Genomic DNA, 26,132 nt, shown 5'->3' with positions numbered 1-26,132 from the left:
ACACACACAGATACACAGATGTGTATATGCATACCCCGAACGCATGCAAGTGCAGAAACGCATTCTACAACGTTAACATTGAAGCGTGGGTATTGCCAAGAGAGACACCAGAAGGTTCCCTCTGCTCGTGACCAACACAAGCCGGTGCCATGCCCCACATAAACTCTAAGACTGCGTTTTCATTCACCTGTGGTTCTGTACACGTGCAGTTCATTGCAACACTTTGCCTCACCCACCCCAGACGACCTCAGAATGGAAAAGGCGGACCCCCCACCTCCATGTTCATTCACCTTGAATTTGAAAGCCCAGTGCTACGAGAGGAGAAACCTGAGGCTCCCAGTTTCATCAGAAAGCGTGACGAGCGTGGGTTAGCGTGGTCTTATTAGTGTGTAGTTGCGAGTGGGCTGGTGTTTCGGGGGGGTAATTGTATTAGATGTGACAGGCGGAAGCCATTAGCTCTCCATTTCATGATCTCGGGGGCTCATTACTCAGGATTTGGACCCACAGAGCTAGTCCCTCTCACCCCCCCTCCCCATGCCTGCTCTCTCTCCAGTCCCTTCACACTCATTTATTCCTGTGTTGCAGGAACCAGACTCGGGTCTCATTTGGGGCCTATTCAAAACTGTTTATCCGACAACGACAGTACCTAAGTTGGATCGTTTCTCGGAATATTATGGTTGTACAGGTATCTCTGGTGTATACGGTCGTCGCCGGGGGATTTCACGGCGCTGACGCAAAGGTTTTGTCACTCGACACTCACTGTGTGTTTTTAAGAACGAAAAGTGGACTGGCAAATCGACCAAAACGGATCGGGGTGGGGGTCCTTTCCTTCAGAAAGGAGCTTGCTGCTCTTTCTGAAGTTCTTAAAGAGCGTCGTGTGCTCGCGCTGCTGTGGCACGGCGGGGAGAATGTGTGAGTCACTCTGGCGACCAGTAAATCCCTCGTTTTCGGGACATCGAGAGGCAGTTAGAGCTGTCGAAATAAAGACATCAAATGGTCCGGTCGTCACTTGAATTACCTCAGGAGTATGTGAGCTGGGCGCAGGCATGGAGGGAGCCTATGATTTAACCATTCATTGTCTCTGTGACTTTCCTAAATGGGTTACTCCCTAGTTACTCGTGTTTAGAGCGTTTTTTTTTTTTCTGTAGACATCACCTTGGCCTGAGACCCTGGCCTGATTCAGCCCACCCTCTTAGACACCACTCCTCTCTTCTTTCCTCCTCATCCTCCCCTCCCAACGCAAGGGGTGGCTTTTGTTCTGGCTCTCCACCCTAACCCCTCTCATCCTCTCTCACACACACTCGTGCGCATGCACACACACACACACACACACACACACACAGTAGGGAAGGGCTTTCTCACACTAGCTTTCTGCCAGAACATTGTTTCAATTACTTATTTTTGGCCTCTAATCTTGTTAAGATAAAAGGTCATAAATGAGTGACTAATGGAAAACTGAACCCAGGTCCTTGGCTTGGGATTAAGAGAAATCACACTGATTTATTCACACAGATGACCTTTTCTGGGAGGACAATTGTGAAGGCCCGGTCATGGTCACTGGACTCATTTACTCTCATCTTTGGCACGTTCTCCGATATTAAGCACGACAGGTTATATAACCGTTCCCCTGATTCTGGCTAGCGCAGGAATTGGAACACAAGTTTATAGGTTCGGAAAGTTGGAGTGATGCAATCATTGTTTTTTTGGGATAACATATGTTTTTGTGTATACCATTGAAAGAGGGATCCCAAGTTAAGGGGCCCAGACAGATGACCTTCTGTGTCCTAACCCGTCTAGGTGGCCGAAACGTGACCATCTCCCTGCAGTCCCGGACGGGCCACACCCACATGCCGTCTGTGGTGGGCCTGCTGGTCTTCACCCAGTTCTGGTTCTGGTTCCCCCTCTCCCACTTCCTGTCCCTGGCATTCACCCCCACCGCCATCATCGGACTCAACAAAGACCTCAAGGTACGGCCCTCGTTTCTTCCGCACACCTCCAAAGCGGCTGTAGCCTCCCTGTAACCTCTGTGTGTGTGTGTGTGTGTGTGTGTGTGTGTGTGTGTGTGTGTGTGTGTGTGTGTGTGTGTGAGAAAGAGGCGGCATACTGTGAATTCTATCCACTGACGGGATTCGGTCCCATTGGTCCCCAGCACCTCCCCACACGTCGCCTGATACCCAGGGATCACAGAGACACTCTGATACCCAGGGATCACAAGAGACACTGCCGGCCTTAGCCTGACATGAGAGGGAGTTAACGTCCCTTGTTTTCCAAATGAAAAGCACCTGACACCCGGCGAGGTGTGCGCCGCGTTACACCCCATATTAGTCGCTCGCGCCGCATGTGTTGGACCCCCCTCCTGATCCGAGGCCAGCCCAGCTCCGGGAAGAGCCACGGCCGGTGGGCCCAGACAGGGAGGAGGAGGAGGGTGGTGGGGGTGGAATGACTGAGCTTAACAGGGGAATGAACCCCCCACCTCTCCACCACCCGCCCCCTCCAGAGACGGGCTCTTCCATCAGGCTTCACCTGCTCCAGTCCGAACAGCTGACAATGTGGACGGGCTTTGCGTTGCTGCCACACACAACGCTGGCGTTGTTTACCAGTAGCTCTTGCGATGCCTGGCATCGTCGCCGTGCCAGTCAGTCAGTTTTATCAGGGCTGGCCAGCGACCCGGTGTGCAGGCCAGAGAGTCGCCTCGAACGCTGCGCCTCCCTCACGTTGTCCCTCGAGTTCTGACACGGTCGCAAAGTCTCGGGCACTGAAGTAGCAAGAGTTTCAAAAAATGACAAAAAAATTCATTGTCATTGATTTCCTAAGCCTTTCCGATAGTCTTGCTTGCTCGGACTCTAGTCGTTAAGATGGATCGTTCCTGTCAAATGCCTGAGGGCCGATGGATGACGGGGGGGTTTGACTTAACAGAATGTTGCATTAAGTCTCTCTGTCTCGTCCTGTCCAGATGCCTAAGGTCCAGTATCGCTCCAACTGCAAGCCCTCCACCTTCGCCTACCCACCTGCCCTGGAGGTGCCCAAGGAGAAAGAGAAGGAGAAGGTGAGTCTGTGCAAGAATATGATGTCACACAAGCCAGTGACCAAAATCACTTTAGTTCATTTTAGTATTCTTTTTTGAGGGCCGATGTCCACAGAACTCCAATTTTCGACGGGCAATTTCAGAGCGGTTCGGTTATTGTGGCCGTTTTGAACAACGCATCATGTTAGCAGTCAGACAATTATGTGGGTTGTGTCTCCTGTGTCCGAGTCTCCTCATTCCCCCAACCGAGATGCACCTTAATAAGGTCATAAAAACACAGTGGATGACTCGTCTCATGCATTTTAAGGGGTCCCGTGTTTGCCGAAGGGTGTTTTTGTTTTCAAGCTTTTACTATTATACATCTCAATATCTCTTCATTCACGACTCGGTCCAATCCCCCCCCCCCCTCTCTCCTATTCGCTGTGCCAGGTGTCTACTGCCGTTCTCTCCATCACCGCCAAGGCCAAGAAGAAGGAGAAGGAGAAGAAGGAGAAGGAGGAGGAAAAGATGGAAGTGGTGAGTTGTGGACGTCAACCATAGCCTGCCTTCAGTCTGTCTGTTGGCAGGACAAACATCGTTGTGAATGTGCCCGTTCATTTGACGGCTCTCCTTTTTGTTTTTGAAACCTCAGACGAGATGTTTTTAGTTTCGATGGCCCAGTGCGTTCCTGAATCGCACTTGCGGAGAACGCCGTAGAGGGTTGGGGCCGTTTAATAAGCGGTGATGTGTTAATGGTTCCCAGACCCGGGAAGGCATTGAGAGGCCTCAAGCTCAACCGAGATCCAAGGTGCCTTAAAGGTGGCCTTAAAGTGTGGCCTTAAAGAAAGGTTCACTCGAGGAGTTACTTAAATAGTCACAGTACCTCAGAAAAGTACAAATGTAATTAATTTTATATACTGTCCATTTAAAAGGATTGTTGATGGATTTTATTTGACTATCTTTATATATAATTTTTTTTCTACCATACATTGGGCCTTGGGCTCAATTTGGATTTGTTATGTCAGAGTGACAGCTAGCGTTCCCTTTTAAAAGGCCTTTCAGTCTCCCTCCTGGAGTCCCACAGCCCTTTCAACTGATGGGACCAACCCAGCCATGACACACACACACACTCGGCTCTGTCAGCCCAGCAGCCAGTACAGCGTTCGGTGGGGGGGTGTCCAGGCCAGGCCGTGACCACCCTGTCAGATTCGCCCCCCCATGCTAGATCTCATGTCTCCGTGGAGCGGTGCTGCAGAGATCTCACCCAGCCCTGGTGGGGTGGGATCAGGCTGATCAGAGGGTGGGTGTTGAAAGACCTCCCTCCTTTCCTTTCTCTTCCTTCCACGACACTTGCACATGTAGTTTAGAAGGCATAGAGACAGTTTTTTTTTTCCTCCCTCGAACTGAATGTTCTCCATCAAGTGAGTTGTCTCGGTCGTCCAGGGCTACAGGGTCAGTCTCTCCTGTTTGATGTGTTCACACGTTAGGGGCTGGATCAAGAGGCAGCTGCGACACACAGAGAGAAGACCGAGGTAGTTGAGGGTTCATTTGGTTTGAACTACGTTGTCCTAACGGGGTCCTCATTCCAATCTAATATCGATCAAGGGGGTAATATTCCCGAGCCTGGCAAACCAGAAGTCACAATTCTCATATCGTAGAAAATATGGCTTCTTCCTCGAGGTAAACAAATCACTTTGGCCACGTGTCTCAAGTTGAGACGCGTGTTTTGGTTCGACCTCCATTCGACAAGGCCAGTATCACACAAACCACAGAGCCAAGGATCAGAGCATGATCATGTGTTATCTGGAACCTAATTGTTGTTTATAGTATGGGGGCTAGAGTAAACCATGGGGTAAATCAGTATGTGAGCTCACAAGATTAGTATGGTGTTATCCCATCAGGCTGGATGTCCACCATAGTAACTATCCCACCAAACACACACACACACACACACACAGGGAGGGTAAACAGCCTCCTGTTTTTGCCAAATGTCGCGTAGCCTTTGCTCTCGACCCCCAAATGAAAAGCCGAGGAGAAGAAATGCGAGTGTAATTCGGGGACCAAATAACCAGGCCAGAGGAGTTGATAGGGGTTGTAAACAAAACAGGTTATTTCGGGTCGCCTCCCCTTTTCTTCTCCTAACTCCTGCGTGTCCGACAGGCCTGGAGGAGGTTGCAGTGTTTGAATGTCTGACCAATGGAGCCTTCGTTAAATCGATCTGACACCACACGTCACTTGACGCCCAGCAGAGATATGTAGCCTTGTGCTTCGGCTGTTATGGGATTAGACATCCAGCTAGACTTCTCGTTTTTTGGGCAACACCTCAAAACACAGTATAACAACAACAAAAACTCACTTGGGGGATAGACTTTTTTGCTCTGAAGGGAGACGAACCCCAGTCTGACAGTTTCACCGAGCTCACCCCTCTTGAATATCTCAGGAAGTCCAGGAGGCGGAGAAGGAGAAGGAGAAGGAGAAGAAGGAAGAGGAGAAGGAGAAGGAGAAGGAGAAAGAGAAGGAGAAAGAGAGGAAGAAGGAGCCCGAGCCCAACTTCCAGCTGCTGGAGAACCCTGCCAGGGTGATGCCCGCGCAGCTCAAAGTCCTCAACATGCCCGAGACCTGCCGCTACCAGCCCTTCAAACCGGTACGCAGTGAGGATGTGTGTGTGTGTGGGCGTGCTGACTGAGGCTGCCGCGTGCGTGTGTGAGGAAGTAAGGGTCTCTGATGTGTGTTTATGGGCCACGGCAATGAAGTCGTCTTTTTATCGGCCGTCTTTTTCCACCTTTCCCCCCCGATCTTAATCTTCCCTGCCGAGAATCTGACCTCAGGGCGTTGATCTTGGCTTCCCGTGTCAGATCTCCCACACGACCCTCATTGACTTACTGACCAATAAAAAGAGCCCTGGCCCCGCTACAGTAGACGTTGACAGTTTTCCACCATAAACACGAGACAAGCGGGTATTCACCCACACACTTAGCACTATCACACTCCCACAAGGTGGAGGGTTTCTGCTGCTAATGTGGGCCCATTAGAGGGGTGGGGGGGTATTTTGTGACACGGGTCATATCATGTTTGTCCTTATAAGGCTGTATTCATTTGCACTCCTTGGTAAAGGTCCTTTTCGGTCATATCATTTGCAATTCATGACTTGGACACATGCCTCTGGTGTTAAGCTGTCATGGTTTGGACAAGACAGATCGTTCCTTCATAGCTGGGTTTGAGTCCATGCGAACACCTATGGTCAACAAAACAAGTATCTTTAAAAAATTTAAAAAAAATAATCCAGAACAGAAATGTTTCTTACACTTGTAAATCAGAAGAAAGGCAATATGGTTTGGGAAAGGGGTTAATTTCCTGTAGTCTCTAACAGTATCGTACAGACAATATCATTCTCTATCTCTATGCATTCACGTGGGTTAGTTTGTGGTGGACGTTTTTATAGTTTGTTCCCACTTTGACCCCCCCCCCCCCCCCCCCCTCCCACATTTGCCTCATTGCAAATCAGGCACATATAAGCCTGGCTTGATGCTCACTGACAGTTCCTCCTACCGTCACGTAAGCACGTCTGTCCCAAGATGAGTGCGGCTGACGGTCCACAGTTTGCCGAGCGGCGCAGGCGCCCCCCCCCCAAAAAGTAGACTATTACAAGGTCCCGCCTCCCCAAGAGCAGTGTTGCCCTATTGGCCGATAGTTGCCGGTGCGCTCAACCCCGACTGGCTTGTGTCTCCGCCGCTCCAGCTGCACACGGGCGGCATCATCATCATGAGGGACACCAGCGAGGAGGACGAGGAGCTGGTGGAGCCCGTCTCGGCCCACGGGCCCAAGATCGAGGAGGAGGAGCAGGAGCCGGAGGCCCCGGAGCCCTTCGAGTACGTTGACGAGTAGATGGACGCACGGCCGAGGTAGGTGGCCCACGCACACACACCCTCATCACACACACACACCCTCATCACACACACACACACCCTCATCACACACACACACCCTCATCACACACACACACCCTCATCACACACACACACCCTCATCACACACACACACACCCTCATCACACACACACACCCCCATCACACACACACACCCCCATCACACACACACACCCTCATCTCACAGACACACCCTCATCACACACACACACCCCCATCACACACACCCTCATCTCACACACACACCCTCATCAAACACACACACCCTCATCACACACACACACCCCCATCACACACACACCCTCATCTCACACACACACCCTCATCAAACACACACACACACACACACACACACACACACCCTCATCACACACACACCCCCATCACACACACACACCCTCATCACAACCCCCCATATCACCCCCGGCGTCCTTATCTCCTGGCCTTGCCGTACAGCCATAAGGTGTCTATGCAGGAACTATTTACTTATCTGTCATGATGATACGGTTCTCAGGTAGTGGGGGTGGATAGACCAGACATGCCAGGTTCTCACACATAACAGGGTTCCCACACCTCAGTGCCTATTGAATGTCAAAAAAAAAAACGGCTTTCTCCGAACATCCAACAATATCCACCATCTTCGACCCTGACGTGCCGGAAAGCCGATACAACAGGCCGGAGGTCAGAGCAGTTGGATGTCTTTGTCCTGTCTGGCCAGCGGGAGGGGTTCCAGTTCTGTTTGTCTTGGACAGGCCGCCCTCGCCTCCCATAGAGGGGGTTCACTGTACGTGTGAGGGAAAAGATGAGGTGCTAACCACCAAATTAGGGGATGTTTAGACAAACAGGCCTTGCCTTAAGGGGGTGGAGGGCCGCAGCTCCACCAGAAGAAAGATCTGTTATGAGCGTTGGGGAGTTTTTCAGTCGCGTTTCAAATTCAGAACTGCATTTTTCTTTGGTGTGTGTCGAGTTCTCGACTGTTTTCAATTAATTCAGTCTGGTTAATTCAGTCTGGTTAACTCAGTCTGCTTCTGTGTCCTCTTGTGCTCCACAGGTGGCGTCCCAAGGCTCCTGAATTGGAATCTTCGCATCCCAGCATGCACCTCTTTCTCCCCCCCACCCCTCCCTCACTTACAATCCCAACCCCACCCCCCTCCTCTCCTCCCCACATCCCCTCTTTTACATGTTCCTTCCCTGGCCTGGCCCCTCTGTCAGACAGGGAATGTTTTACATTCACTCTTGTTAAACTGTATCATTTTCTGTCAGTACAATAAAAAAAAAAAAAGAGATATATTGGAGGACCGAATCACGTGTGTTTATTTGACTTCCCATATGCGCCGCGTGTGCATGGAGTAAGCCCTCCTAATCCTGCGCGTTTACATTCACTCAGCACTGTTCTCTCGGAGCAGCTGTTCTGCAGCCCGCCAGCTCTGCCTGACTCAGAACAGGACTTGCCGTACAAGACCCTGTTAAAAGGTGGGAGAGCTTCTCCTCCTCAGGACCTTGATTAAGTGGTGCTGTCTGAAACAAAGTGCCTCTTCATGAACGGGGCACTGGCTCAAGGTGAAGGACAGCCTTTCAATCAGCGTCAGATCAACAAATAAGTTGAGTACACACACACACACGTATGCACTTCAGAGTTTGACACGCAAAGTGTGTAGAAATCCTCACACGGTTGCAGTTTGTCTGAGCCTTGAGTCACCTCGGGGTTAACGGGAACATCTCAGATGCTATGTGTAACCAATGAACTCGCGTCGGTATGGTGGTGAAGAGGGCGGTCGTGTTGATGTGGGTGAATGTAACATTTGACACATGGGCTCATGGTGGTGGGGATTTGACTTTTCTGTGGAGCTTGTCGATATACCACTACGGTAGCGTTTGATATTTGACTTCAGCAGTTTAAGACCTTCAGTCATTAGTGCCAGTCATTAATGTGAAGTCTCTGCTGTTAAGATGTTCCCTCATATCCATCTAGACAGAAATTTGATTTTAACTTGAATTTGACACCGAAAAGTTGCTGAATTAAGTGACATGCTAAATGTATGAGAATATTCAAAACAATTGCATAAATAATTGTTCCTAAGTAGCAATTGTACGGTTTAGCTTATATTTGTTTGATGGATATCATGTAAGAATGATGTATCATCCCAAATCCTTTTTGAGGCTCACTTCAGGCCTCATTGGGATGCATTTAATTTATTTTCAATCCTCTTCCATATGCGACCGTTTCAATCGACTTTAATGTAATAACACTTTAAAGGAGTATTTTTGTTCTTTTATCGTTATAGGAACCAGCTGTTTCTGCCATTGTGTGCATTTGCTACAGAACCAGTAAGTTTTTGCAGACAACACTTTATCTATGTCTTATGGAAGTATGTGAACCTGATGCAATCTCACTTAGAAGTAGGCTGCTGGACTCGTTTCAAAGGCACCCTCCAAGGAATTTACTCAATGGATTTCCTATTCTATCCAAGTTATCTGCACTGGTGCCAGCGTGTGAATGAGTTGATCAATGAGAGATGTCTGGGTCAGAACTGTTGTAGGAAAGAACTTGACTCTTTCTTCTAGCTTAAGATTTTAATCATACTTTTGAAAAATGCGTGTTTATATGGAAAGGACTCTCGAAAATAATAATATGGGGTAAAGGCAATTGTTTTCTGCATGATGTTGCGTAATGGGGCTCTTGAGACACGAGCGTTTCTGCAACCAGTAAAACATCAGCCATAAATGTCAAACTCCTGTGCTGCTACTTTAATTACTGCTAAGAGAGATTTTGTTGCGCTCCATTTCCACTAATAAAGTCACACGACAGACCACTTTTTGCCCAACTTCATTGACCCATCCACCACTCACGCACAAGCATGCTGCAGTCATAACAGCCTTTTTATTTGGTCTGAAAGGGACTGATTAACTGGCTGGTCGATTACTGTTGGACGTGGAATGGCGTTGAGTGGACGTGCAACAAATATATATACTTAAATTAACCGGGTCAAACTCTTTATGCTTATTCAGGTTAGTTGTGCAGTAGGTTAAATATAGACTCATGGGGTCATGAGGGCCAGTGTGTCTGGGGTTGAGGGGTGGACGGTACATCACACATGCCTAAAGACGCCCTGCTTTCCTAAACCGAGGAAAGGTTTAGTCACAGTGCAGACCTCCCGTTCTCCCTCCCCGTTTTCCGAAGATGAGACCGACCGCCTGGGCCTTCACTTCCCGTATGCCGCAGCGATGCGGGTGGGACGCCTCGATTTGTCAAAAGGGTGGAGAGAAAAAAACGCTCTCTATTCCTGGAAGGAACTCGTAAATCAGACCAGTTCTTTCTTCGGATCAGACTTTCATCTTTCGATGTTGGTCATTGTTGGTCTTCTCTTTGTCCTTGGTGACCTAGCCACCATGTATCATTAGCACAGTGGACAAACAAAGTCCAGTTTGAGGAGCTTTTGATACCCTTCAAGACACGTAACCGACTTCTTCAGGTCTTTGTCAACGGTAATAACTTCAGTCTAACCCCTTCTAAGGCTGTTTTGCGTTTTGTGCTTGACAGTTTGCGTGAATTCGATGGTCCATCTCATGTCTCTTCTGGGCTGTAATCCACATCACCATACAAGGCAACACTATCCCACGGTCGCGTCATCGGGCCAGGGCAAGCCGTGAACCCCGGGGGAATCATTGCAAGCAGGCGATAGACCGGCGCCTCCAAAGTCTGTCAGCGAACTGACGAACCAACCAGAGGGGGGGAGGGACGATGAGGTGGAGGGGGATGGAGGAAGGGCGCCGCGCATACCTTTTGGCTTTCTGGCCCATGTAGTCACCGTCTGTCGAAACGGTGATGAGTAAGCGTCGATGAAAGGGTCGGCTGGTCAACGGCCCCCTCGTGTTGTTTAGGCAAACAAGCGGAGCCACCAGATGGGCAGTGACCTCCAGAGTCTTCGGGGGGGGGGGGGGGGGGGGGCTTCGGTGTGGGTGGCTATCTACTTAAAAGCAGGGTCAAGGCCCCAAAGAGTATCCGCTTGACTTCACAGACCATCGAGTGACACGCAGGCGGTGCGTGCTGTTCGGACAGGACAAGACTGTTTGGACTTGACTGGACTTGAGATTCCAGACTTAACAGCCCTAGGAGAGACGCTGTGGATTTTGGCCGAGGTCAACCTGACTGGTTCCTCCTAAATTTCCCCGTATCTCTGAGAACCGGTGGGACAGAATGACCCTGTCACGAGAGATTTTGTTTTAGGGGAATATGCAAAGATTGGACTTTAGACTGTGAAGTGATGGATGACAAATACCAGGCATCCTGGCAGAGAAGATTGGTTTCAGCAAAGTTCTTTGCCCAAAAGCTTGTTACGCCACACACCTCACGTTTATACTTTTTCCCAATTTTTACAACAGAGAGGGGGAAAAAAAAGCTTATACTCATGCTTTCCATCTTTGCTGCCCCCGTTAGTCCTTTTAACACTTCCATTTTATGGATACTGATTTGGCGCTGGAAGATGGACATCATGTTTGTCTGCACAGGCAAGAAATATGTCTCTACATTAAAGAGAAATACTGTAAGGGCGACATGACACACAAGCTTGCAGTGCAAGTGCCTGTTCACACGCAAGGTAGCTTTCCTTTGTTTACACGAGGGGGTTTACATCTGATTCCAGTCACCCCTTGCAACGGGACCGCTGCTGCTTTTCCAGGTGGTCAGGCTCTGTTCAGTAAGACCCGACTCTCATCTTCCTGTACTTCCACTAACACGGGACCGAATACCTTGACCTCTTACTTCTGTGGACCTTCCAGTCGGGCTGGGTTTCAGCTGGTCGAATGGCACACCCATCCCACCAATGCTGAGCGTCAGCTAGGGAGGTTGTCTGGAGGAACCGGATGGGGGGGGGGTGTGTGTGTGGAGGGGGTGTTACCACTACCGTGGGTTATCCTCGAGTCCATCTCCGCCCCTCTAGGCTGACGAGGCAGCACAAGCGTTCCCAGTCCGTCAGTTCCCACATGCGTTGTGTGTTTACCCAGCCTCGCCATGCCTCGATGACCACAATTTGGAGGCTGTTGGCAGAGGACTTGTCCTTTGGGCTCCGATAAGACAACCCATGTCAAAACATTGTCTGAGGAGTTCTGTAATCCCCCCCCCGGGTTCACCCCCGTGACTGCTGAGCAAGAGGAGTGACAGAAGTGACACGGAGGCCCTGCTTCAGTACCACTTCACATGTCATTGTCCTTAGTTGCGCCTTCCATCTCCTGTTAGCTCTATGCTTGATCTTCGGTGTGTAGGGTTGGGGATTTCTCTTGGCCTCTGCGCCACATCTGTAAGTTGTAAAGCTAGTTGGTTCCAGGGGGAAGGGATGCCATTGGCCAGACTCTCAAGCTTTTTAACCCTCCTCCAGTCTGGGTTCTCCTGGCCTCGGCAGACGGGGGGGGGGGGGGGGGGGGATGTCCTGGGACTCTCTGAACAGCTGGAGGCCAGACCTGGTGCTGGTGGAGCCGGGCTCGTTCTTTCCCTAGCCGGGCCGTCCCGCTGGAAAGGCTCGACCGCTGGCTGCCCACCGGGGTGCGGAGGGAAGGCCTCCAGGGAACCCCGTGTTCATAAAGACACCGGGGGGGTGAGGAAGGCCTTCCCATTCTGGGAAGCTGGTGCTGGAGACAGTCTAAACAGCAGAGCTGGAGTGGGAAGTAGCAAGTGAGAGGAGGAAGAGGTGGGGATGGGTGGGCGAGGGAGTGTGGTGGAGGTTGGAAGGATTTTGCGGCATGAACCGAAATGCCTGTAACACTATGTCTATTCATACTGCCTGTCTATTTAGCATCAGCGTTTAGAAAATACAAGCTGGACTGTTTGGATTCACTTTGCGCGGCCGTTCCTAAACATGAAATCCTAGCCATTCTTTCACAGTGAACTCATGAACAGTCTTCCCGTTAGCTTGTTGAGTTGTGTGGATGTGGGAGGACAGAAGGCTATCACCTGTTGCTAATGACTTCTATCTGGCATGAACACATCTGAAAGGGGAAGATAGTTGTTTCCGGTCTGAAGACATTCTTTGTCTGTCCTGTTACTGTATGTAACCCTTAGGGATTTGATTGTTTTGACCTTAAAACTCGCTTGATTTTTGTATTACTATTTTATTTTATTGTCTAATTATATATAATTCTTGTTTAATGTAATATTTGTATCGTAATGATAGTTACAACAACAACACAAATATATAGCTTTATTCACAGAATGCATATACATGAATTTTCACATTACTAAAGGACAAACACAACTGACATCACTATCTTAAAACAACTTTGATTAATTATTGATGAAGATACACATTTGAACATTTGTGGTTTCTTGTTTCAAGGTAAGGCTAAATTCATTTAGCAACCTACATAGCTAGCGAACAGGGGTGGACAATGTAGTTTCAGTTTTGCTCCGTTTATCTTTCCAAGAATTATGTTGCGTGACAACTTGCTGGTTCACTGATTGTAATTTTTTTTTTTTTGTGCTATATTCAGGGTTCTGGCAGGGTCTTAAGTCCAAAATTCAGAAATTTTAATTTAAGGCCTTAAAACATCTTAAAAACGGCCTGATTTTCACCCGAGGTCTTACATTTCATTTAGTCAGGTCTAAAAAAGTTTTTACCCTCGTTTATTTCCAGAAACGATGGTCACAGAAAGTTATTACAAAGTAGCAAAAAAAGTATTCAGTCTTAGCCTACAAACCAGAGCTCTAGACTCCAGGGTTCGAATTACGGGGGGGCTTGGCCCCACGGGGGTTCGATACATTTATATATCGTTCTTACCTGTAATCGTAAATATTACTTTACGAAGAAGCTGACTATTATCATTGTAAAATTCGCACTCGGTTTCTAACCTAGAATCTTCCTTAGATTAACAAGCGTTTGGCGGAGAGGAGAGAGACAATATTTATGGTTTTTGAACATTGTCTCTTCTAATTCTGACTCTGAACTCTGACTGTTGTAGTCATTTCTTATTGTATGTGTTTTATCTTGTATTTGTCTGTCTTTTGCTATGTTTTGTATTGTGCTATGGACCGTTTTTTTTAACATATTACTTAACTGATATCAGTTAAATAAATTATTAATTGGTTTGAGCGATATTTGAACCAGGGGTAGTGTTTGGCAGTAGACTCGATAGTACACATGCTTACACCACTGAGGTTTCCTGCAAAGTTACTTTCTACAAGATGGTATAATTGCCCTTATGACACTACTAAATGTCAAAGGAGAACTGCTTTCTAATCATACTTACAAAACAAGGATTTCTAAGAACTCGTTCACAAAATACAGTGATGATAAGTAGACTTTTCTTGACTACTTATTTATTTCTGCAACACTGATACATATTAAACAGAAATGTACAGCTTAATGTCTATTAGGGGTGGGAATCTTTTGGTACCTCACAATTCGATTCTTGGGGTTACAATTCAATATATACTTACATAAAAAAATATTGTGAATCGCCAGAAGACTGAATCGCGATTCTTATGTGAATCATTTTTTCCCCCCACCCCTAGTACTTAATGCGATCTATAACTGTATATAATATCTGTAAATGAATTTAATGCTTTTTCAATGACTGAATGAATGTCAAGTGCTGTCATATTTACTGTATAATTGTTATACTACCGGTAGGCCAAAAAATTATAAAGTTAATACACTTTATGCAGTGTTTAATGTGGTATATCACCAATTTGATTATTTTCTACTATTTAGACAGTTGGAGTTAAATACAGTATTGACTTTTATTATATCAATTACATCTTGTAAATGTATCATTTGTTTTTTCTTTCAAAAAGGTATCTTCTATCCAAAAGAAATTCCCAATGTTGATAGATTTAATGATCCTTTGAAATAGTGCGTTTGTGTCTCAATGCCGTAACCTAGGAGATGAAGTCCCTGGCAGGCTCCGTGCTACACGGAGACCTTTGGACGTCGCAGATGGGCGAGTGGCATTAATGGACCATGTCCTCTCACTGCGTGTTCACATTTCTTTTCTTTATTGAGGGGAAACATCTCCAGCAGCGGCCCTCCACCTCTCTGCAGGGGAGCAGACCACAGAGCTCTCCTGAAAAGAGCACCAGGAGTGCACGGCCCGTGCCCACACACGAGGCCCAGAGGCTGGGTCGAGGTACAGTACTAACAGACCACATCTACGCTAGAGACTATATAGCACAGTAGGCCTACAGCTAGATTGTGCCTTCCTCAACATTTAATCACTTACTACTGAAACTGTTCATTCAAATACTTAGCCTAGTTCTTTGTCTTGGCGTTTAAGCCAAATTTTATGAAGGGCCTACAAGTTTTGTACCAAATCAGCCCCGATGTCAAAGACAACATTATATGACACTAAACGAACACAGCAAACAGATCCTGGGCCAGTTCTAGATAAATGGTTTATTTGTAAGTCATCTGCGTTCGTGTCAGATGTCCTAAAACATGGTTTCAAACAAACACGGACATGTACACTGAGGTAAAGGCATCTCATTGTAAGAACGCGACAACAACAGTAGAAATAAACAGACCGTAATTGTTTGCGTAGTGGGTCGTAAGTTCAATACGTGGTGAGGGAGGAAAGCTGTGTGGTGACATCATGCTAAGGACTGCTGGAGATCCTCAGAGACACGTTGTTTGTGTTCCCACATCCATGATGGTGGAACATCAGCCCGTGGTGATGTAAGCCATGAAGGGGGGGGGGGGGGGGGGTCAGAAATCAAACTCAATTTTGCGTTACAATTTTCCTTTCAAATCGGAATGACAGTAATTAACAGCGGTAATAAACTGCATTATAAAATCTAAAGAACAAGCAAACAAATGGTTCAACATTCAGCAAAGTATTTTCAGTCCATGATTTGTAGTACATGCAGTAAGTCCTTTAAAATGTATACTGAGAATATACATAACTTTAGTGGTATACAGAAGGGTGATATAAAATGGGATAACATTACACAATAATAAAAAGAACAGCATTTACAAAAGCTTATTTAATGATTCAAGTACCACTAATTTTATAATTAAGTCCTCAAGAGTCATATTCAAAAGCATCTTTACAATGTACAAGATATGTACTGTATCCTGTGTTACACTGAAGAAAGATCTCTTCAGTGTAGTCATTGACATGAAGAGTTAGGAATTAAGTGTTCACCCAAGGTAAAAATGTTATGTTCATTTTGATGGTCTGGAGGAAGCAAAGTAAAATGAGTTGTCCTAGGACCCAACATGTATATTCCGATGATCTTTTCTTCATTACTAGTTCCAAGCCTTTGTGGTGTTGAAAGGGCTATGCTAAAATATTATTGCTCCCCCGAGAAACCTAATTATTCCAACAAAATCTTGCACCAGAAAGAAACTGATCATCAAATTATGAAAATTTTACACACAAAATCAAAGAACGTTAGTGAAGTATCTATAAAAGTTAGTTTTTTTTCCTCAACATTGTCAAACATGATATTTGTTCATAGTGTGACAATGTGTGCGTTCCACACCAACTGTAAAGTAATTGACACTTCAAAGTTTCACCTTTACAACAGGTAAACATCAGTGATAACTTAAGACAAAAGGATTGGTGCAAATAAGTGTCTTACCTACCTTACACCCATGACAAGGAGTTGAGCGGTGAAGATGACCCTCAAACACTGTCTACACAAGTCATTAAACAGACAACTCAGTGAAAATGTGTCATTAAACTGAGTGCACGGTACATTAAGTAAAACAAAAATGGGATGGTAAGTGATTTATAGCTGAAATAGAACTGAATGTCTTTCCAACTTTCTTGCAAAAAAAAATAATTTAAAAAAAGCCATCCATAAAATATTGTTTTTTAGGTGTCTGTGCACTTAGATGTGCTTCACGGCTAAATGGTTAAGAAAATCAGGCAAACCCTTTAAACGGTTCTTATGTACCGTTCACGTAAGCACTTTAAAAACTGGGATATGCTGCGACTTGTTCCAGTTCACTTTGCTAAAATGTATTTCTTCGTATGATATGAACAAAGTCTGAATATAAGTCATTACTGACAGGGCCAGATGTTAGGTTGTGGTGGCCTGGGCCTTCCATACTGCAGCGGAGATCAGAAAAACTCTGGGTGCTTTGAGAAACTTCCAGGTGGGCCGGAACCAGAACGTTGGAACTGGAACCGTCTACGGGTGTCAAGGCCTGGGCAAGTCGTACTGCTGGTAACGGTTCAGCTTGTCTGGGTCATTTGACGCCATGTGGGAAAAGTCCTGGAAAATGTCTTGGTAGGTTTCGTCTCCTGCAAGGACAACATAAACCACGACAGGGTGATGAGTTATTTAAGCACGGGAGAAAGGTAGAAAACAAGTTGTGTACATTTCATTAGTCGACACTATCAAAGTACATACGGTATAATGAAGGTTCTGAAATCTCTTGCAAGTCTAAGTTGAGGGAAAAGAAGCCAGATGGAATGATAGAAAGTTAGCCATACCTGCTAAAACACCAGCGGGACTTGACAGGAAGAAACAGAAGTATGGAAGTCGAGAGGGGGAGAAGCGGTAGCCACAAGTTGTCAGCATAGTGAAAATCAACAACAAAGGCAAAGAATACTGTGTTGCAGAGAATAGTGTAGTGCAGAAAGAAAGACTAGGCCACAAGATTAGTTTAGTTAACAACTGTATTGTATTTAAAGTGCAGGTCTATGTACAAAAATACAGCTGTGTTGGCCTCAGCATCCCACAGAAATGAGAGAACAGAAAAAAGGCACCAACTTTGGGGAGGGGGGGGGAGTAAGAGGAAAGGAAACGGGACAGTAAAGATGCAGAAAGATCGAGCTATGAGTGATAACAGTGCATGTTAAAGAAAGCTTAAAGAGTTTCAACCTCAAGTCAGTCTGACCTCATTTGTACGCTTAACCTGGTACTAACATGGAGAGGGATTGTCCTTTTTTTACATGAGAAAGTAGAGACATGCATCCCACACTGGGCTGAACTCGCTTTCACATTCATCACAGGACTGCCTTTCAACACTTCATTATTCACCAACTAATTAGTGTGTGTTGAGGGGCTGAGAGTTGGCAAATCAGTGACACGCTGGAAGACCGATTTTCAGCCTTGGAGGATTTAGCCTCGAACAAGACGTTTCATGAAGTAAACCAAATCTTTTGTGTGCATTTCCTCCCCTCCTCAGCCATCTTCAAATTAAATACCACATCTAGTAGTTCTGCCCATTGTGGAGTTCTGCCTTTCTCAGTCCCCCTCACTGTTACTACAACACCTGCATAGTGTGTCTGCTGTTGACCGTAAGGCAATAACAGTTCTCCCACATTTGATATAAAGCAAGACAAGAAAAGAACAACAGTCTTAACCAATCAAGTATCTTTCCTGTCATAGGTCCAAAAACTTGCGATTATTGAATGAATCTACACGTCGAAAAGGAACACAAAAAGACCCCAATGCTAGTCCACTGAGTAGCATATCTATGACATCTATACCACCAGACCCCAAAAAGTAGGCTGGTCTTTGCTGTGGACAAACCTATCACCTAAACAGCCTTTTCAACGTTTTAACAGTTAGCCCCATCGTTTACAAACCTCAAGTGAATGGGGAATTTGTGAATGCAGCACTCCCTCTTGTGGTCACTAGAGGTAGGACTTGAGTTTCTTCTACCCTGCCTGTACAAAAATCTCTATGGTTCACATCCATAGACACCCACGAAAGCTTTAACTCCCAAGAATACACATTTCAACTCACCACCACAATCACAATCAACAACCACTACTGAACGCACTTGACCGCACTATTGAACACACTAGTTCTTCTTCACGAGTAGAAATGCTGTACCCGCGTCATGATTGGCAGGCCTGAATGAGAATCCAGCTGCATCAGCTACTAAAAGTGCTTCCGTGCTTATTAACCAAATCCTAACCGGCCAGGGGCTAGAGATAAGAGATGAAAAGGAGTAATGATATATATACACACACACTCATTCATTGTTAACTAACACTTGAGGGAGCGTAATATTAGATCTACATTCACATTTGAATGCCCTTTAGAATTTTTTTTTCCAGCTCCTATAAAATGGAAGTAGGTAATACTAGTATGTGTTAAAATGCTGTACATGGTTACATGTTGGTTCTAAGCTACCACACTTGCGTTTTGGTGCCCTATACCATCTCAATGTCCCTTTTAAACACACCCTACGACAACGTCCACAAACATTTAAGACCTTTTAACTGACGCTCTCAAAAGAAACGCTTTCTCCAAAGAACAGTCTATTCTGACAGTTTGCATACACTTGGTAGGTTGACTAGTAACCAAGCCCACAAAAGTTCTTGAAACTAGTGTGTACAGTTCAAATAAAAACAAGGATGAAAGCAGGCGCCTCATTGCAAACATCCTTGTGCAGTGGATTTCCCCCCAAAACACTGTCCCATTACCACAGCACTCAACTCTACACACTATACAGTTTGACACTGAATATGATATACAATGCTTGTGATATATAACATAGAATGCATGTCTCTGTACAGTACATCATTTACATCAACTATTATCCTTATATGATTCAAATGTTTCTATAAAAAAAAAAAAGCTATCTTAAAATAGATTTTTCTGTCGCCAGGCATGTCAACTTCACATAAGTAAAATTCATAGGTAAACGAGACAAGTTTGACACACCGTAATGACGATTAAAAAGGTTCAAAAGGAGTCAAACAAGACTATTTTAAAAAAGGAGGGGGGTTAAGACTAACCCTAAGAAAGAACCGAACGAGCATGACATTGAAATATTGCATAACCATTATAAGGAATGTGCATAAATATGTCCTCAATATAATCGACAACGTGTTTTTAACAAGAGGTTTCGGACCGTTGGGACGGTCAAAAACCTTTGTTAAAAATAACCGTGGTTACTGCCTCAGGGACGACGAGCACACTTGTCAGGATTGGGTCTCTTCTGGTCTCCACCAGTGAAAACAGCCCCGAGGCGCAGCGGGGCTGACGTACTACCGGCTCAGAGACACAGGGCTGACGTACTACCGGCTCAGAGACACAGGGCTGACGTACTACCGGCTCAGAGACACAGGGCTGCCGTTTGATAGCCGGCCAGGACGCCGCGGTTCGGCGACTTGAAAAAGAACAGCTACCGTTTGAAGTCTCCCGCCTGTTCGTCCATCCGTCAAAACAACTGGTTCTACGGTTAATGGCTTTGACCCGGTCACATAAACTAAAAGTGGAGCACCTGACTAGGTCCACACGGCGTAGCGTTCCCCAGCAGCAGACAGGTCCTCAGAAAGGGCTATTGCGCGGGACATACTGTACAGTACAGGATATCTAGGGAGTAAATCTAGATTTCAGCCCCTCCCCTCCTTTTTTGTTGTTGCTTCTCCTTGACAGGTAGAGTGCATAGGGTTAGATAACAAGCCACCCTCGCCAATTCTGGACGCCAATGACCAGACACAACCCAGTCACTGATCTCATGGCCTGTTTGAGAAACTTTTTTTGTTGTTGCAGAATTCTATTAGTGGTGGGGGGGAGAGGCTTTTGAGCCTAGTGCTCATCCAGCTGCAGGCTAATGAACTCCTGCATACACTTCCTGTACTGCATCTCGGTGGGGCTGTTGGTAGGATATTGACCTGATTGGCTGTAGGGCCCCTCCGCCTCACGCATCTCCTCGTTCATCTTGGCCAATCGCAGCCTGTTGATTAGTCAAGGGAAAAGGTAGTTAAGGACAGTTACTTTTTAAACTTTTACCCCAAGCTACTAATATACAGAACTCCCGATGTGATAAATGAAAGGAAAGGGCTTAACAGGGTAAGTTAGTGAACAGTCCCCCCAAATGTATGTTAATGGTTCAGCCCACGCAACTTACAATGTGACTATGTCAGCATTGGCCGCATCCACCGCCATGGACAGGGGGGTTTTCTCCTCGATGTCTGCCGCATTCTGATTGGCTCCTCTTTTCAAGAATAAACATACTTGTCTAAAATGGGGATTAAAAACCACAGGAATCATTGTCAGGCCAGGCCAGGCCAGGAATTGGAATCAGATCATGGATGGCTCTTCATCTATTAATCACACCATAATTAACCTCACACAGGGAGGTGATATGGCAGTGAAACACAGTTAACAAACAGGCCCAGCTGGGGCTTGACAGGCCGACCAAATAAAGCCTAATGCAAGTACATTGTAAACAGATCAATTGATTAGGCTTGACATGGATGCCTGTCCAGTGCCTGAGCCAGGCGGTGGAGGCATGTGGGGAGACTCACCCTGTGTGGCCCAGGATGGTGGCATGGTGCAGGGGCCCTCGGCCCTGGGCGTCCTGCTGGTTGACGTTGGCCGCGTTCTGGAGCAGGAACTCGCAGGTGACCAACGAGCCCTGGAAAGCAGCGCGCGCACAGGCCCAGATGCGTCAAAAGACAAGTAAAAGGCGTACAATAGAGTAACATAACACACACGAAAAAACGTGTTCCTTCAGGCTTCCAATAATAACAACGAACACCGCAAGGGGGGGGGGGGGGGTCAATGCACTTCCTGTGTTCCAACAGTCCTGTAGTCTTAGCGGGCGCGTGACCGCGGCCTCTTACCCCCTGCACGGCCATGATGAGGGGGGTCCTCTTGTCGTCCTCCGTGTTGACCCAGTTGACCTCGGCGCCGTGGGCCAGGGCCTCGGCCATGTCGGGCAGGCTGCGGGCGCAGGCGGCCCAGTACAGCTGCAGGCCCGGGGAGTACTCCTTGGGCTCGTAGAACACCACCGCCTCCTTGCAGGGGGACGGCGGGGGCAGGGTGGAGGGCATGGCCATAGGGGGGGGCTCGGCTGCTTCTGGAGGGAGGGAGGGAGACTGGCGTCAGTGTGCTGTCGACAACTGTCTGGACCCCGCAGAAAACGGGGGGTAGCTCAGTGGTTAGAGCATTTGACAGGCAGGTTAAAAGGTGGCCGGTGCAAATCCTCCTATGTACTTTGCTTTCTGCTAAATCAATGCATTGCATTACAAATGCCATGTATTGTATATCTAACAGCCGCATTCATTCGAGGCAGGAGATTTTGCTGAATATTTGCGCCCCCCCAGTGTACACGTGTTGTGTCTACAGCAGCTATGCTAAGCTAATGCTTGGTTAGAGGTGTGACCCCGTAGTCCTGAAGATGTGGGTACCTGCTTCTGTTAAGCTGTTAGTAGACGGGGCGTTGGCCAGCATCTCCCTGCTCCCATCAGCACTGTTCTGGATCCCACTGTCAGCACTTCTTACTGTAGAACCAGAGGGCCGTGATCACTGACTACACAGCAACACACTACACACACACACACACACACACACACACACACTCACATGCAGGGACAGACAGCACACCTCCCCCCACTGAAACCAAACGGTTAGACGAGACGGTAAACACTGGCCACCTCACTGAAACGACGCCATTCCCAGATATGCCGCGAACCACACGGACACACGGATGAAACCCCAGAAGGACACGACACTGACCACCACAACCCTGTGAGACACCCCCGCGGGGAACACGTGGTACGCCTCCGCCCTGATTCGCTTAACAGGATGGCATGGTCCATTAAGAGAGCCAGATGGGGGGGGGGAGTGGGTGGGTTGAGGGTCGACAAGACGGATGACGTTACAGTTAGGAAGACAGCCTGAGAGGTGAGTACAGGTGGATGCAGGGGGAGGGGGTGGGGACACAGAGCCTGTCAGTACTTACTGCTCCTAAGCTTGGAGGAGTTGTCAAAGTAGGAGAAGAGAGAGTCGAGCTCATCGGGACAGAACAGAGAATCCCGGCGGGCCTCCGAACCCCCGGCGGCAGCTACGCGAGGAGGGGGAGGGGGGCGGGGGGGGTGAAGAGGAGGCAGGGAGGGAAGGAGGCAGCGAGGGTGGGGGGAGGGGAAGGATTAGTCCAGAAGCACAGAGCAGCCGGAGGAGAGGGAGAAGAGAGAGAAATGGGGGGGGGGAAGAAAAGGGAGGGGGGGGGGGGGACAGAAGCACAGGCTGTTACACTACAAGCTGAGCTGCTTGGAGAGCGAGACAGCGAAGAAAGAAAAGGGGGAGGGAGAGAGAGAGACAGCATGCCTCAAGCATGACCTGTTTGACCAGTTGCAGAAGCGCAATCCGGTCACAGATCAGTGGGTTGGGGTATTGAACAGAGGTACTGCTCGCTTCATTTCCCCCCTCACCCACCATGACAACAAACACAAACCAGCCCACAGGCTCAGAAAGCACACACACACACACACACAGCACACCTTTCAGCAGACAGGGGGTTGGGGGCAGAGAGAGGGGGAGAAGGGGCGTTGTTGCGTACCGAGGGGGATGGGGGAGGGGGGGGTACTAACCGGACTGTCCGGAGACGTTGGAGGCCGGGCGCAGCTTGGGCGTGGGCGGCGGGGGCCGCGGGGGCAGGTGCTCCGAGCTGCTGCTCAGCCTCTTCTCCTGCTTGCTCAGGGACACCACCTTGGTCCGCAGCTCCTCATCGGACGGCCGGCGCACGAACCTGCGGTCCACGTACTTGGCCCTGATGTAGGCCTCGATCTCCTGTCTGGGGGGGGGGGGGGGGTGGAAAGATCATTTGTTAAGCTAAAGCCTTCATGAAGATGTATGACTTACTGTACATAGACGCGGTAATATTGAATGGATTTCAATCCTAATAGATTCAAATGCTTGAAAAGTGTATTTAGGGAATGCTACAGACTAAGATTATAAACTGTGCCTGGTGGGGGAGAGTGAGCACACACACACACACACACAGTACCTGGGGTCTCCTGGCTGGGGCTTCCTGGCTCCCAGTTCTTCTCTGCGTGCCTCATAGATCTGGTTAATCACTCCGTTCCCTAGCTCACACATCAACTGCGCGCACACACACACACACCAAGTTAGCTCACAACCTTAGCGGATGACAGGTGTATTTACTCAGCAGCGTGTACTGGAACAGAGCCCAGTCAAAGTGGGTTACCCACAGCATTTTAACATTGATTTATTAGCAAGAGCAGAGTCGGTTAATATAAAATGTGAAGGCAATTTGAAACGAATGGTGATAAGTGTGTGTGTGTGTGTGTGTGTGAGACAGTGTGTGTGTGTGTGTGTGTGTGTGTGTGTGTGTGTGTGTGTGAGACAGTGTGTGTGTGTGTGTGTGTGTGTGCTGTTCTTACCTTGAGGAGCTCTGGCTCCCACGTGTCCAGAGTTAGCGAGCGCACCTTGGAGAAGTGGACCCCAAGACTCCTGCAGGACAAGCCAAGCAGTCAGTGACATGAAGAGTCTAGAGAGATGTTGACTATATCATCAAATGCATTTTCACCAGGTGGGGCACCAGGTGGGGCACAAGGTGGGGCTTGTGACAGTGGATATACAGTACAGTACTGTACACAGCAATGTTCCACAGCAAGCACATCTCTGGCATACGTCTGTATGTGTACGCTATATAGAATATCTACCATCTACGTATGGAGCACAGTGCAGGTCTGTACCTGTGGATGCCGGAGCACTGGATACAGAGGGTGATGCCCAGGTTGATGCTGGCCCAGCGGGGGTCGGCCTGGCCACAGTCGCAGCAGCAGGTGTTCCCCGCGATGGCCAGGACCCTCTGGAGGGCGCTCTCCCCCTTCAGGGGCTTCTCCTTGGGCTCGCCGCCAGAGTCCAGGCTGCCTGTGGAGGTGGAGGACTTTCTGTCCAGCTTCTGGCATGGGCCGGGTGGAGCAGGGGGGGAACGGAATAACACGCATAAAAACACACGCACACAAATCCTTTGTATGGACACACAAAGACCCCCCCAAAAAAAAGATCAGAAAAGAAAGGTTTCCAAATGATGTTTTTTCAGGTAAATAAAGTTTTCTGAAGTGAATCGATGGTCTGGTTACAGGTGTGAAGCTAGTCCTTTGTTGAGCAGCTTTGTGACTATGTGTGGTGGAGCTGTACAGTATGATGGAATTGCTGAATAACCATCCAGTCGTGCTGACGCGACCCGCTGACCCACCTCGTCCTCTCCCTTCTCCCTGAAGGCGGTGGCGATGCTGTTCTGGACGGCTTTGATCCAGGCCTGCCTCAGCTTCTCCGAGTCGGCCTGCATCATGCAGCTCCTGAGGGGGGGGGGGGGGGGGGGGGGGGAGAGGCAGGGGGCGTGAGGATGGACTCGCAATCTGTCTGCCTCGACGGAGTGTGGGCGTGAATTTAAGTGCGGATGGTATTGGGTGTGTGTGTGTGTGTCTGCAGGGGTGGGAGGGGGTGTTTGAGTGCATGTCTTGAACGCGCACGCGCACTCACTTGGTGGGGGACACCACCTCGAAACAGAAGCGGCGCTCGATGTCCTCGCAGTGTTTGACGGTGCAGAGCCTCAGGTCCTCCACCACCACCGTAGGGTTGTCCTGGTGGGGGGGGGAGACTTGATCAGACAGTCAATACTGAAACCTAAATCCTCCAACACATCACTGACACTCCAACCCCACACAGATACACTTCAGTGCACATAAACCTTCTCACGACGATTTGACAGTTTATTTTGGATCCCAATTAACCGGGACAGACGGAGAGACTTGTAAATGAATGAAGGGAATCATTAAGATGCGCCAAGCGCCCTTCACATCGGAATCACGGGATAGTTCGCCAGGGTTGAATTATGTTTTGAATGCTGCTGCACAGCGCTCCAAGTGTAAAAAATGTCGGGCGATGTTTGGGAAGGGAAACACGTGTGTGTGTGTGTGTGTGGTGGTGTGGAGACATCTGACTCACCTTGAACTTCTTCTGGTAGACTAGCTGATTGTTCTGAATGGAAAACCAACGCCTGTGGAGGAGATCACAACATGGTCACACGCTGCCCTCAACCAGTCAGAACAACCAAGCATTGATGCAAGAAACCTCCAAATATGACTGGGAAAAACCATTCAACAACAACAAAGAGACTTTCGGCAGTGAATGTAAAAAGATAATGCCTAAAATGAGGCTGTATCGACAGGTCAGTTTCCAGGCAAGTGCGCGACTTCATCACTAGCCAATCAGCACCCTCCCATCTGCTAAAGTGTCCGTCTAGCTACGTGACTGACTCAAGCAGCCAGGTGGTTTACATTGCATTCCCCCTCCGAAAGTCGGACAGCGTGGCGTTGGGGGACAAACTTCACGAAGGTCACAAGCCGAACAGTGTCATTGGCATTCAGGCGGCCAGAGGACCAGGTACGTGTTGCACGGTGGCATGATCGATCATGTGGAACACGCAGACCCGGCCCCGAACAGATGCATTACTGATGCATGTTATCTTTCGCCGGCCTCTCTC

General features: G+C 48.0%; 2 protein-coding genes across 8 annotated transcripts in view; one reads left to right on the top strand and one right to left on the bottom strand.

Moving 5' to 3' along the window:
• Window positions 1-8,225, top strand: part of psmd1 (proteasome 26S subunit, non-ATPase 1) — a 37,128-nt gene extending 28,903 nt beyond the window's left edge. Inside the window, exons 20-25 of the mRNA XM_062450515.1 lie at window positions 1,798-1,967; window positions 2,954-3,046; window positions 3,455-3,541; window positions 5,445-5,648; window positions 6,743-6,906; window positions 7,982-8,225. Of these exons, the coding sequence (XP_062306499.1) occupies window positions 1,798-1,967; window positions 2,954-3,046; window positions 3,455-3,541; window positions 5,445-5,648; window positions 6,743-6,889 (701 nt within the window). The 3' untranslated portion in view covers window positions 6,890-6,906; window positions 7,982-8,225. The remainder of the gene's footprint in view (window positions 1-1,797; window positions 1,968-2,953; window positions 3,047-3,454; window positions 3,542-5,444; window positions 5,649-6,742; window positions 6,907-7,981) is intronic.
• The window catches only part of LOC134011162 (arf-GAP with coiled-coil, ANK repeat and PH domain-containing protein 2-like), a 145,843-nt gene that overhangs the window by 96,891 nt on the left and 22,820 nt on the right, over window positions 1-26,132 (bottom strand). The window contains exons 11-24 of one of the 7 annotated variants that reach the window (XM_062450643.1): window positions 25,595-25,646; window positions 25,130-25,230; window positions 24,843-24,945; window positions 24,337-24,545; window positions 24,022-24,091; window positions 23,625-23,719; window positions 23,209-23,411; window positions 22,581-22,682; window positions 22,027-22,119; window positions 21,460-21,692; window positions 21,142-21,251; window positions 20,742-20,852; window positions 20,506-20,567; window positions 15,296-17,169 (exon numbers count right to left, since the gene is read on the bottom strand). In XM_062450643.1, the coding sequence (XP_062306627.1) occupies window positions 17,066-17,169; window positions 20,506-20,567; window positions 20,742-20,852; window positions 21,142-21,251; window positions 21,460-21,692; window positions 22,027-22,119; window positions 22,581-22,682; window positions 23,209-23,411; window positions 23,625-23,719; window positions 24,022-24,091; window positions 24,337-24,545; window positions 24,843-24,945; window positions 25,130-25,230; window positions 25,595-25,646 (1,648 nt within the window). In that variant the 3' untranslated portion in view covers window positions 15,296-17,065. Of the gene's footprint in view, window positions 1-15,295; window positions 17,170-18,677; window positions 20,568-20,741; window positions 20,853-21,141; window positions 21,252-21,459; window positions 21,696-22,026; window positions 22,120-22,580; window positions 22,683-23,208; window positions 23,412-23,624; window positions 23,720-24,021; window positions 24,092-24,336; window positions 24,546-24,842; window positions 24,946-25,129; window positions 25,231-25,594; window positions 25,647-26,132 lie in introns of those variants that run through there. The other 6 variants (XM_062450644.1, XM_062450642.1, XR_009928381.1 and 3 more) reach the window with 6 other exon arrangements.

Source organism: Osmerus eperlanus, chromosome 24, assembly GCF_963692335.1.
Source record: "Osmerus eperlanus chromosome 24, fOsmEpe2.1, whole genome shotgun sequence".
Classification (NCBI taxonomy): Eukaryota; Metazoa; Chordata; class Actinopteri; order Osmeriformes; family Osmeridae; genus Osmerus; species Osmerus eperlanus.
Note: the sequence above shows the minus strand (reverse complement) of the source record. Positions and strands in the feature narration are given on the sequence as shown.